This window comes from Pinus tabuliformis, chromosome 5_2 (genome assembly GCF_031772625.1).
Source record: "Pinus tabuliformis cultivar Carrire ecotype Pingquan chromosome 5_2, CPIR1, whole genome shotgun sequence".
Lineage (NCBI taxonomy): Eukaryota > Viridiplantae > Streptophyta > Pinopsida > Pinales > Pinaceae > Pinus > Pinus tabuliformis.
The window spans coordinates 1,059,795,808-1,059,810,109 of record NC_142306.1 but is presented as its reverse complement, the minus strand read 5'-3'; the positions used below and the strand labels follow the sequence as shown (position 1 = coordinate 1,059,810,109).

Genomic DNA, 14,302 nt, shown 5'->3' with positions numbered 1-14,302 from the left:
ATCTGATGCATCCTATCTTTATTGATTCCTATATAGAAATTACAAGTGAAAAATACCTTCTAGTGAAGAAGATCATCTCAGTCATAGTAGATATCTTTTACTTCTTTAGTCTTACACTTCTTTGACTCAGGGTCTTTCACTTCTTTAGTAATGTGGTCTTTTTCCCTATTCCTCTTGTCCTTAGTACCTACTATGTTTAGGACAATCTCTTCTATATTACAATGTTTTAAAACTTCGAATCGGGTTAGGAACCGGCCGAGGGTCAGCTCCGACTCCGACTCTGTATCGACTCGGCCGGTTTGATTTCAATGACTCCGTCATTGTAAAAAATACTTTAAATTAGTTTTATTATTTATGAAAAAACATATTTTTAAATTTTCATTCATGTTTTCACACACAAAGCATTAAAATATAGAGAGAAGACAACATATGATCAAAGTAGGCTCATGAATATATCCATTATATCAAAATGGCACCTAGTGCACTGTCCAATACATACATGATATAGAGATCAAAATAAAAACACATAACCAAGGAGGCTCTAAATGGTCTCTACAACAAAAGTAAACTGTAAAACATCACTAGTCACCAGTACTACTGGCTACTGCTAGAGAAGCCACATTTTAAAGAGAACTCCCCCAGGAAAACCAACTCATATGAAATAGCAACGTTACATGAGTGTAGCTAGCTGCAGAGATGAATACAGTAAGGGTCAAGAGTCAAGACATGTTAAAGAACTTGTGCAACCGATCCCAACCATTACCCGAAGGTTGTGGATGATAGACCTCTCATACTGGCACCTCATAAGGATGACCTATTTCTGACAGGTGCAGACCCTCTCATTTGAAGAAGTAAGAGGGAGTTGGATTCCGAATGTGGAATGATAAACTGCAAGCCTGTGACTACCTCAAGGATATTAACTTTTAGAAGTTATATGGTAGTGATGTCGGACCAGATTTGGGAAATGCCTCTGAGTTTCATAAACTCAATCACGTTGATGTTCTTGGTGAACTTCCGTCTGGACATATGTTTTGCAGTTAGCATGGTGAGCTCATATTTGGTTGAGCCTCACTGGATTGGTGCCAAGAATCCTCTGAGATATCTTTGGGGCACAATCTCTCACGGATTGAGATATATCGCCGAAATATGAAAATTGCATGATTATTTGAATGCTGATTGGGCAGACATTGTGGAGGATCATTAGAGCACTTCTCAGTGCTGGTTCTCTTTGGATTCTGCTTCGATATCATGGATGAGCAAGAAGAAAAAATCGGTTGTTATAAGTACCGCCGAGATTGGATACACAACTACGAGTGTGACCTCATATGAAGTTGCCTGGTTGTGGAAACTCTTCAGTGAGTACACATGATGAATACCACTGTGATTCTCTGTGACAACCAGAGGTGGGATTCGATTATTGAGGAATCCTGTATTCAATGATTGCTCCAGCCGATAGACATCAGATACTGCCTTATCTGGGATCTGGTAAGTCGATGAGCAAGGAGGCTCCATCACACTGAGATGATGTACATGTCAAAGCCCTGGGGAAAGATCAAATTTGTAATTTTCCCAAACGACTTGGAGTCGTCGAGAGACCCTTGTAAAAGGGTCCTACATGTTGCATACATTGAGCTCTGGGAGCTTTGGGGGCTTGCGGTTCTTACTGGGGCAACATATGACCACAGGGTGACTCACCCTCTCCTGGTGGTGCGCACTGTGAACAAGATGATTCGCTCTCTTGTGGAACAAGATGATTCGCTCTCTTGTGGGACAGGATGATTCGCTCTCTTGTGTAGCAGGATGATTAGTTCTCTTGTGAGGTGTGGATGATGTGTTCTCCATGACAATTGTGTAGCAGGATGATTAGTTCTCCTGTGAGGTCTGGATGATGTGTTCTCCAGGACGACTATGTAGCAGGATGATTAGTTCTCCTGTGAGGTCCGGATGATGTGTTCTCCATGATGATTATGTAGTAGGATGATTAGCTCTCCTGTGAGGCTTGGATGATGTGTTTTCCATGGCGATTGTGTAGCAGGATGATTAGTTCTCCTATGAGGACAGGATTGATTAAGTTTCCCAGTCAAGGCATCCTACTCATGCAGTCTGGGACTCATGGGAAGTACCTCTCATATGATCAATGAGCAGGGAAATGAGGATAGGGACCATAGTAGTACCGATAGACGCATCGCTATATCTACTGTACTCCCTATACTAGGATCACCTTCATTGATTTGGGATCAATGATACTGGTCTGGAATCAGTGGTAGGAATTGTACCTACTATGATGCTGACTTCGGGTCATTGAGACTGGTATAGGACCAGGGGTACATACTCTGAGACTGACCTCTAGTCAGTGCAGTACTGGTCTGGGACCAGTGAGAGTGGTACATACTATGACGCTGACTTCGGGTCGGTTGAGATTGGTTCGGGACCAGTGGTACACTCTCTCAGACTACGATACTGGTTTGGGACCAGTGGTAGGAGTTGTACCTACTATGATGTTGACTTCGGGTCGGTTGAGACTGGTCTGGGACCAGTGGTACATACTCTAAGACTGACCTTTGGTCAGTGCAGTACTGGTTTGGGACCAGTGAGAGTGGTACATACTATGACGCTGACTTTGGGTCGGTTGAGATTGGTCTGGGACTAGTGGTACACTCTCTGAGACTACGATACTGGTCTGGGACCAGTGGTAGGAGTTGTACCCACTATGACGCTGACTTTGGGTCGGTTGAGACTGGTTTAGGACCAGTGGTACATACTCTGAGACTGACCTCTGGTCAGTGCAGTACTGGTCTAGGACTAGTGAGAGTGGTACATACTATGACATTGACTTTAGGTCGGTTGAGACTGGTTTGGGACCAGTGGTACACTCTCTGAGACTGCGATACTGGTCTGGGACCAGTGGTAGGAGTGGTACCTACTATGACGCTGACTTTGAGTTGGTTGAGATTGGTCTAGGACCAGTGGTAGGAGTTGTACTCACTATGATGCTGACTTCGGGTTGGTTGAGACTGGTCTAGGACCAGTGGTACGCACTCTGAGACTAACTTTGAGTCAGTGGAGGATGATACTGGTCTGGGACCAGTGGTAGGAGTTGTACTTACTATGTCACTGACTTTGGGTTGGTTGAGACTGGTTTGGGACCAGTGGTACATACTCTGAGACTGACTTTGAGTCAGTATGATACATCCTTGATCATTTCATCTTCATAATTCGGACAAAAGCAAAGCAGAGCATAACAAAGCAGAGCAGAGCAGATCAGTACAGATCAATACAAGGCAGAACAAGACAAAGCAGAAAATGCAGAATAGAGCAGAGCAGGGCAAGGGTCAAGCTGTATAGGGCAGTGAATTTGATGGATGAGTAGTAGCGACTGACAGACAGATTGCAGATGAAGTTCTCCCTAGTTGAGAGGGAGTGTTAAAATTGGCAACTAGGGCCAAACTTCATGTGGGTCATCTTATTCATGGCTGATAATATTTTTATTAGATTTCTCTCGTTGAGAGGTGTAGGATTGATCTAGAGATCATCCGATTCTGATAAGTATTCATGGATATATGAATTTATTTTGATTATGGAATTATTATCAAGCCAACCTACAATTTATGTAGGCTCAAGAAGCCCAAACGTCATGTCTATTCAACCTCTACATTTTAGTATAAATAGAAGAGGACTTCAAGTCATTTCTACACACACTTGGATCTCTTCCTCTCTCTATTGTCTTTGGGTTTTAGTAGGAGGAGAGATTCTAAGTTGAAGCCGATGATGCTGGTGAAGCTGATGATGCCGGTGATACTGATGATACTGATGATGACGATGCCGCTGAAGCCGATGATGCCGGTGATGCCGATGATGCTGATGCTGGTGAAGCCGATGATGCTGGTGATGCCGATGATGATGATGCCGGTGAAGCCGATGATGCCGATGATGCTGATGCCGGTGAAGCTAATGATGTTGATGTCGGTGATGTCGATGATGCCGGTGATGCCGATGATGATGATGTCGGCTGATGCTGATGATACTGATGCCGTTGATGTCGATGATGCTGATGCCGCTGATCTAGGGTTTGCTGCTGCTGATGTAAATCAGATTTATGTACTATTTCTCTCTGCTGAATTATTGAAGATAAAAGAAGATTTGATCAAAGGGTTTCCCCATATTGGGGTTTGTCCCTGGCTAGCCGCCACATCTTGTGTCTCTTGTCTTGGCTTGTTTTCTGTTGATCATTTAATGTTCTATCTGCACTTTACTTATGTACATGTGATTGCTAATCTGTGGATAATAATAAGAAAGATAAGTAAACTGCTCTAAGCATAGAACATACCACAAAATTAACAGACTCTCAATGGGAGTCTTGGCTCAAAAATAAAATCTCTTGCTCATGAAACCCATGAAGCAAGTCAATATAATTATTTTTATTTTTCTTCTTTACATCTCATTACATAAAATCATAATTACATGTCATTATGAAGACCGAACCTAGTTATACTTTTCAACAGGGTTGAGGTCAAAATTATAAGAGGAGATAGAGCAAGTGGCAAGTCAGTTGAGCACAAGCAGTGTGTCAGATCAACGAGAGGAAAAGACTAGGGTTCAACAGATTGCAGTGGTTCAACTTCCAGGAGGAAGAGATTAAGTGAGGGCTGAATTGCCTCAACGCAAACAACATTTGCGTAGTCTCCAATTCACACGTGTGCGCAAGGAGGAGAGATTTGTTCTTGTACGTGTGTTGAGATAGGCAGATTTGCGTGGTATTTTAGTAGATTGAGTGCGCAAAAGGAAGATCGAGTTACCTTGGAGGTTGATCAATTGTTTTCCTATGGTGAAAGGGAAGTTCTCCCTTGCTGTAATTTTATGAAGAAAAGCCTTTTGCTAAAGATAATAAAAGACACACAAAGTTGCAGGTTTTCCTCAAAGTTGGGGTTTCTTGGGTATATCCTAAGTAATTGGATTCGTTAATATACCCCGGCGAATCCGAATCCCGCATATCCGATACGATTTGCTGGAAAATCTTATCGCAAAACCGGATTCGACGAGTCCGACTAGGATTTGTACGAATCCTGTACGAATCCCATACATGCTCAGCGAATCACGATTTTAGGATTCGTATCCCAGAAAAGTGCCCCCCGCGGGTTAAAATAACGCATTTCCTTTATTGTTTCACGCTGTTTGTCATTTGTATTTGCATTGTTTGAGCTATTTGCAAGGAGATAAGGGTTTGGAGCAAGGAGCTAAGGGAGTAGAGCATTCGGCAAGGAGATTCAAGCACCAGGTAAGTGCATTTCAGCTCCATTTTTTTGCATTTCTTATTCTATTACAGCAGTTTGTATATGATTTTTTGTTTACAAATTTGTGCATGTTTTGTTCATTTTTTTTTACAATATTCATGGCTCAATCAAAGGCAGCAGTTAGGGGGCAAAGGAAGGGCAAAAATGTCTCCATTGGAGATGCCCCTCCTCCCCCAATATCATCAGAGTCTACTGCAAGTAATGTTGAGGGAAGAGGAGGACCTCAAGACAACATTGAGAAATATCCCTTTTGAAAATTTGTTACAAGAGAGGATGGGACAAGCACCAAGGGGAAGGGAGGAGGCAATGTGCAATGGATATGCAACTTTTGTCACATTGCTTTCAAAAGCACATATTTCCGTGTGAAAGCCCATTTGTTGGCTTTACCGGGTTGTGGGATTGGAGCTTGTAAAGCTGTTCCTTTACAAAAGAGAAAAGAATTGGAAAAGGAGTCCACTGTTGGTATGGAAAATGTGGCTTCAAAATCAAGAAAACCCAAGAATGAAGACCGCCTTCCATTTTTGAAGAAAGCCACCACCAAATTTCCATTTGAGAGTTCTATTGGGGGACAAACAACAAAAAGAAGAGCAATTACACTTGGTCCAATGGACAAAATTTTTCAGAAAGAGAAACGGGAAGAGCTTGATCTCACCATTGCCTTCTTTTTCTATCAAAACTTCATATCATTTAATGTTGCATGCTCACCTTTATTTATTGAGATGTGTCGAGCTCTAATTCACGGGTGTCCATCATGGTATGTGCCTCCTGGTTCAGAGAAGCTTAGAACCACATTGTTGACAAAGGCAAAAAAAGAGGTGCAAAAAATGCTTGAGCCTATTGTAGCATCATGGCCAGCATCTGGGGTTAGCATTGTTTTTGATGGATGGATAGATCCAACACGACACGCAATCATCAACTTCATGGTGTCTTCCTTAAATGGTCTAGTTTTCATGAAAGCAGTGGATACACTAGGAGAATACAAGGATGCACAATTTATTGGTGAGTTATTTATTAAAGTTATTGAAGATGTAGGTGTTGATTCTTGTGTGCAAATCATTACAGATAATGCACCTGTTTGCAAGGCTGCTGGCATGATTGTGGAAGCTAAATATCCACAAGCGTTTTGGACACCTTGCGTTGCCATTCATTGAACTTAGCACTGAAATCCATTGCTTCTGATGTGCTTTGGATTGGTAACATTATTGAGGATGCACGACATATCCGTAACTTTGTGCAAAATCATACAAATGCCCTCACTATCTACAAGGAGTACACCAATCTATCATTGTTGAAGATTATTGATACACGGTTTGCCTCTTCATTCATGATGTTGAACAGGTTGAGGGAGGTCAAGACCGCTCTTGGGTCCATGGTATTTCTGAGTTTTGGTCTTTTTGGAGAAAGATAGATCAGGTAGCCTCTAAAAGAGTGAATGACACAGTGCTAAATGATGCTTGGTGGGAGAGGGTAGATCTAATTATTCAGATCATGGACCCTATCATTTTTTTGCTTCGATTTGCAGACACAGACAAACCCATCCTAGGAGAGGTTTATGAGGGATGGGATTCCATGGTTGAGTCTGTGAGGAGCATTATTCTACAGAGTGAGTGCCCCGAGTATGAGACATCACCAGAGGCCTTCTGTGATACTATACAGGATATTCTTGTCAGCAGATGGGACAAGAATTGTACACCTTTACATTGTTTGGCTCACTCATTGAACCCCAAATACTACAGCCATGATTGGCTGAAAGGTGGACCTTCCCGCAGATTCCCTCCTCACATGGATGGGGAAATCTCACAGGGGAGGAAAGAGGCATTTAGGCGGATTTTTCAGGATAGTGCATTGCTTGATGAGGTGGAGGATGCCTTTGCAGAGTTTTCCAGTGGCAGTGGTCGATTTGGAGGTTATGATGTGATTAGAGATAGGGGGGCTAAGAAGCCCTATTCTTGGTGGGCAAATCATGGGGCAACAAGCCCTCCTCTTCAACAGTTAGCCATGAGGCTCCTCTCTCAGGTGACTTCATCCTCTTGTTGCGAGAGGAATTGGAGCTCACATGGGAATTTGTATAGTGTGAAGAATAGTGTGAAGAAGAGTAGGCTTGAGCAGTCCAGGGCAGAGACAATGGTGTATGTGCACACCAACCTTTGTCTTATTTACAGGCAGAGGGAAGAGTGGTTGAGGGGAAAGACAAAGATGTGGGATGTCTTTCCTGATGATATGGATCTGGACAGTAGGGTTGAGTTGGCATTGGCCAACATGGATCTCAATGATCCAGTGCTAGAGCCTGTTAGATTTGATGACTTAGAGGGGTCATCCTTCACACCAGCAAAAGCAGAGGCGACTATGGATACAGGGGAGGAGGAGGATGCAGAGGAGAGTAGTGGGGACCATGATGATGAGGACATTGATGCTGATTCTGATGCTGATGATGAGGATTGATGCCTTGAGGCTTGTATACCTGTAGTTGTTTTATATTTTCTATTTCTATTTGCCATTGGCATTGCACCAGCACTACCTATGTAACACATTTTGATTTGATGACTTAATGAGAAAACTACAGTTGTCAGTGTGTTTATCTTACTATCTTGTAGTTGTAAGTTGTCTTTCATTTATGAATTATGAATCATGATTTATGTGACCACTGACATGTATTTGAATTTTGTATGTACTATGCATGCTATAGATGAAGATCTATGTTTGAAATCAATAAATTTGTATCATTAATTAAAATTTGTGTAAGAAATATCTAATTTTTAATATATATATATATATATATATATATATTTAATAAAATAATATATAACGAATCCTACGTGTCCTGTTCCAGGGGGTCAACGTGTCCGAATCCGACACTCGAATCCCCGAATCCTACGAATCCCGAATCCCCGTGTCAGGTGACTTAGAGTATATCTTGTGTTCTATGTGTTGAATGGCTTTATCTTCAGATTTATTATTTATTTTCCGCTGTGCATGCTAAGTTAGAAAACTGAGTGTATTTGCAATTTAAATTTCTGGAACAACTATTGTTTGTATTTATGGTTTTTACACTTAAAAAATTGTGAATGAAGAGCGTAGCCTCTGGTTGAAGACCAAACACAATTTTATCTTTAGGAGCAGGTTTTGCGATTTAGAGGGAGCGAGTTTATTAGATCGATTTGGCCACTAGGGTTTCTGAGCAGCTCACATTGCTTCTAGGCAATGTGATTTGTTTTGAGTAGTGCTAATTGGCAATATGGCGTATTAGGTCTTAGATTTGAAGACAGATTAGACAGAGCATCCAACTTCTATTCATGGCGTGAAAGGATAACAATGGTGTTGGAGGAGCAAGGGATATGGGAGTTTGTTGATAATGTCCCAGTTGCACCTATTGACACTCAATAATTGGCTCAACATAACAAGAAAGATGCTAAGGCAAGAAGAATTATCTTGGAAGGAGTCAAAGACCACATTATTCCTCACCTGACTGGGAAGAAGACAACCAAAGCCATGTGGATAACCAACATTGGGCTTTATCAGGGTTCAAGGGAGACCAGAAAGCTAGGATTGAAGGACAAGCTTAGGAACATTAAAATGTCCAAATGAGATTTTGTGGTGTCTTACCTCACCAAGTTTACCCAAGTAAGGGAAAAGTTGGTTGGTGTGGGCGAGGCAATTCCAGATAGAGATTTGGTAAGTTTTTGCCCTGTTGGGTTTCACCAAATCACGACAAGCCTTTACTTATGGTATTTGTGCCAAAGAAAAGCTTCTAGATTGGGAGCGATTATGGGGTGACTGCTTCCAAGAGGAGATTTGCAGACAGTCTGGGTGTTGTGTTAAGATCGAAGAAGATGAAGAGAACTTTGCCCTCGCTAGCAAAGAGGGCAGATCCAAAGGCAAAAAGAGTAGTGTTGGTGGAGAGCCGAGCTCCAAGGCCGAGAAGAAGAAAAATGATCTTAGCGAAATCAAGTGCTTTTCGTGCCACCAGTTTGGGCATTATGCTACTAAATGCCCTAACAGGAAGAAAGGGTCCAAGAAGGACCAAGTAGCAGCCTCTGCAGAGATAGATGAGTTCTCTTCTCATTTTGAGGAGTTTTCACTCATTGCTTGCATGGCAAGCTCAGTGGCTACCAGTTTATGGTATGTGGACAGTGGTGTGTCCTGTCATATGATGGGAAATAAGAAGTATTTCAGAAAACTGTCAAAAAAGGGACATGTAGTTCAACATTAAGATGGGAGATGATGGGAAATACTGGGTTGAGGGTATTGGTACAGTTTGATTTGAGAGGGAGTCTGGAAACCCTTTGTATCTCAGAGATGTCCTTTACGTACCTGGGCTCAAGAAGAACCTTGTTTCAGTTTCAGCATTGGAGGATAAGGGGTACGAGGTGACCTTTAGACAGTGTAGGGTTTTCCTAAAACCTTCAAACTCCATGGTGGCTAAGCAGATTGGGGTTAATTCTGAATTTTTAATATTCTTTATATATATATATATATATAATTGCCATCCCCTAGCCCCCACGGTTCCCCTGTCCCGAAAACTAGTGCAACATAGTGTATATAAATACACACACACCCACACCCACACCCACACTCACCTACCCCCTGTGCGTCTTCCTGTCCCGGAAACTTGGAACATTGTAAATAACATAAATGATTTTTATTTGGTGACCATAATGGGTATGCTGGTTTAAATGGCATGTTGTCTTGTGACATCAAAACTGTACGACCAAAACTACCTGTAGGTGTCCAAACTTCAGATGTAGTAATCTTCTCATATGGCATCCCCTTATTGACCACCAACCAGTCATGTCAAATTTATTACTTCTTTTGAAATGATTGTCAGGAAAGCTGCATCTATAAATTTGGTCTTTCTGGAGATTTATGCATTTTATTTGGATTGTCCAGAAATTTTTAGATCTTTTGATAAACAGTTTGTGAGTTAAAAGTAGCTGATGGTACTTTTTTGTAGGATCGATGCAAAAGCCACTACCTGATCTCTTACAGGAGTATCATCTACCTAAAGGTCTATTTCCCCAAAATGCTACAAATTATGAATTTGATGAAGAGACAGGCAAGCTCACAGTATTTATTCCATCTATCTGTGAGGTAGGCTTTAAGGATTCTTCTGTCTTAAGATATGCTACGACAGTCATAGGCTACCTAGAGAAAGGGAAACTTACAGATATTGAAGGAATGAAAACTAAAGTTGTAATCTGGGCCAAAGTTACCTCTGTCTCTGTTGATGGTCCGCAATCAAGCAAGGTCTATTTTACTGCCGGCATGAAAAAGTCACGATCAAGAGATGCATATGAAGTGCGTAGAGATGGAATCAGTGTGGAGACATATTAAGCTGGGTGCATTTTATTGATAGTACCAAGAAATCTGGTTAAAATTTTTGGGCTATCTTGCAAATTGTAAGTGGATTTAATGGATATTCTGTATTAGTGCACATTACTTGCATATTCAGTAGTCAGGATGGTGTGAAACCATAATAACCTTATTTACTATGCCAAATAAATAAACATGGAAGAATTTTCTATATATTCTTGTGAAGACGTTTTATAAATTCCCAACTACACTCTTACATTCTCATTCAGGTTATCTATCAAAGGATTCTGCTGTCCTACATTTTCTTAATAAAGCATCCCCAAGATTCTGCTGTCCAACATTTTCTTAAATAAAGCATCCCCGATTTCACGTTTGGTAGGTTATAAATCTAGCGATTTATATTTATTTTGTAGGGTCACATATTTTGTTTCTTTAAATTTTCATACTTTCTAGTGAATAGAATTACGATAGACTAGTAGTGGCAATTTAAAAGGAGATTTTAGGGAAAGTGATTGGCATTGTGTTCATTAGTACTTTCAGACGGTTTTTTATGTCCTTCACATGGCTATTTGTATCATATCTGTATGTTTTTTTAATTGTTAATCTCTTTTTGCGAGAGCAATGTTTTCGTGAGGCATAGTTGTGTGGATGTATGTAGGATATGATCAGATGTGGGGGAAATATTAGTAAAAATGTAATTATTGCATTTTATCTAATACATATCTCCAACCACTTTTTACTAGGTTATATTGGGTAAAATATAATACATAATATTACATTTTATCCAATATTTCTCCTGAACTGGTCCAATTATGCAGTTTTTCTTTATATTTGAAGTTTAAAAGTAAAAATACTCAACTATAAAATTAGCAGGATTGGAGGGGAATATTGAGTAAAATGTACATTTTTTTATTGGGTGTGGGTGGTAATAAATATTGGGTAACATAATATTGTAATATTATATATTATCCAAGATTTCCCATCACCCTATTCACTTATTAGTAAATTTTTTCTTTATATTTGAGGTTCACAAGTAAACTTAACTCTTATATAAACATTTGATCCCACTATAGTAGAGATGTAATCTTTAACATTTTGACTAGATAAAAATAAAATAATAAAATAAAATAAAAAACATAAAATTTATATTATTATTTATAATTAAATATAAATAATAATTATATCAAATTTCTTGAGATGGAAAGCTCTTTTAAAGCGAAATTTTTTTGATCCCTCTCCAAGATTGGTAGATCCAGAGTTAAGATGGGTCTAGGTTGGTTGAAATGCAATGTGTTTTATGTTACAATATGATGGCCCTCAAAATGAAAATTAGAAGTATGTTATATGTGAATTTATTATAATTTAATTGGCTTAGACATACATGTGAATAGAGATGTAATCTTAGTAAAATTTTTCTTTATATTTGAGGTTCACAAGTAAACTCAACTCTTATATAAACATTTGATCCCACTATGGTAGACATGTAATCTTTAACATTTTGACTTGAAAAAAAATTAATAACATAAAATAAAAAACATGAAATTAATATTAATATTTATAATTAAATATAAATAATAATTATATCAAATTTCTTGAGATGGAAAGCTCTTTTAAAGTGAATTTTTTTTGATCCTTCTTTAGGTTTGGTAGATCTAGAGTTAAGATGGATCTATGTTGGTTGAAATTCAATGTGTTTTATGTTAAAATATGATGGTCCTCAAAATGAAAATTAGAAGTATGTTATAGGTGAATTTATTATAATTTAATTGGCTTAGACTCTTTATTATAATTTAATGTAATTCCTCTCGACTCTTTCTGTAGAAAATCCCCTCTTCCTTCTTCGCATGTGTGTCCAAAAACAGACCCAAGAACAGATCCAAATAATACCCCAGACCTCGCTCTCCTTCTCTCCCTTCTTCGCGAATGATGAGTCTCCTTCCTAAGTGACCTTCGCATCTTTTGATTTCTAACTTGCTTCACCGAAATTGTGTGCCCTGAAATGAGGCCGAACTGCATATTTATAGTCATTGGAGCCTCCATAATGAGCCAACATGAATTGAGGGTGAGCCGACGTGTCCTTCTGAGAGAATTCATTATTCTTTTGAAGCCAACTTGAAGGAGGTAACTTGTGCTTGTCTTGGAGGGCTATTTGACACTTTCATTGACTCATATACAAATGTAACATGCCCAAGAAGGGTCCATACATGACATTGAATCAAATTGACTTTTATGACTAGATGGTAAATCCTAAAGGTTCACAATGGGAACCTTAACTAAAATAAAATTTCTTGATCATGAAACCGATGATTCAAGTATTCACAAAATAATTTTTTTATTTTTATTTTCATCAATTACATAAAAATTACACACGTCATTATGAAAAGCGAATCTAATTACACTTTTCAACACTCCCTCTTAACTAGGGAGGTATTCATAATGGTACTTGATCATTCTCAATCTGAAGAATTTTTCATAAGAAAAGTCAGATTGGTAACCCATCTGTATAGCATCATATCAACCATCATTGTCATATGGCAAGGCCTTGACTAACAACTCTATCTCTCCACGAGATATGAGCACAATGCTAGCGAGACTAATGATGTATAGACACCTTCATCATTGTCTCTCTCAAAACATACCCTACCGGGTTTTCAGGATGTGTTCCACCAAGACTATTCTTATCTTGGATTCCCAGTCCTCAAAGAATAGTGGTCCTCTACAACTACTTTTATCTTGGATGCCCTAACTCATCCTCAAAGAGCATCAAATGCCAAATGTTTATCCAATCCTCCATTTTGTCTTCCCAAGTGAAGACAAGAATGATGTGTCTATCTCTCCCTCTTAATTAGGGATCTACATTATCTCCTTAGGCGGAGATGTTAGGACAACTAGCTGCTTGAAGAAATCCTTCTCACAATGTCATGAACTTATATTTGTTATTCAGGGGTCTTCATGTTTGGCACATCTTCATAGGGCACAAACCATCCATCACTTTCATCTATGAGTTAGTCATGTCATCATCAGAAAGTGATCCATCAGTCGATATCTGGCCTTCCTTCATGCCATGTTGCCTACTTCCATGCCATGTTTCCTGAAGTAACTTCCTTCCTGCGACATGGTTAACAATGGTGGAAGACATCCATAGCTCTTCCCTCGACATCCTTACATATGATCATCCAAATATTGTTAAAAAATAAAGAACTGAACATTGTGTCAAAATTACCTTTGTTGATGGTCTTTCATCATGACATCTTCTAGTTTGCATTAGCATTCTATATACATATCGACACATCTCCCAAAGATATATATTGGCAAGGGTCTCTTTCTTTTTCAGACTTCATTGGAGTCCACATATCTTTCTTGGAGATATCCTAGTAAGATCTCTTGGTTTCTCAAATGTTGATTTCCTTTTCCATGGTTGCACATTCCACGATCTCTTCCTTCCTTCCCTTTACACATTTCATTTCCAGGAACTTCCAATCATAATTCTTCCAGTTGTTGTCAACCACCTTATATTACATATGAGGACATATTATGTTGATTTCATCTAGACAATGTGTGACTCATGCCTTCTTGCATCCTTTCAGAGGAGGAGATCCTTTTTATTTTGACCATGCTCTCAAGATAGAGCATTGATCCATGTTATGTGCAACCATATGACATGACTCTTCAATATTGAATATAAGCATACATACCTCATT

The 14,302-nt window shown here is 39.4% G+C and overlaps 1 protein-coding gene across 1 annotated transcript in view; it reads left to right on the top strand.

Moving 5' to 3' along the window:
* LOC149162883 (uncharacterized protein At5g01610-like) overlaps nt 1–10,865 on the top strand; it is a 71,646-nt gene extending 60,781 nt beyond the window's left edge. The window contains exon 3 of the mRNA XM_089437433.1: nt 10,243–10,865. Coding sequence (XP_089293559.1) covers nt 10,243–10,622 — 380 coding nt within the window. The 3' untranslated portion in view covers nt 10,623–10,865. The remainder of the gene's footprint in view (nt 1–10,242) is intronic.
* The last annotated feature ends 3,437 nt before the right edge of the window (nt 10,866–14,302 follow it).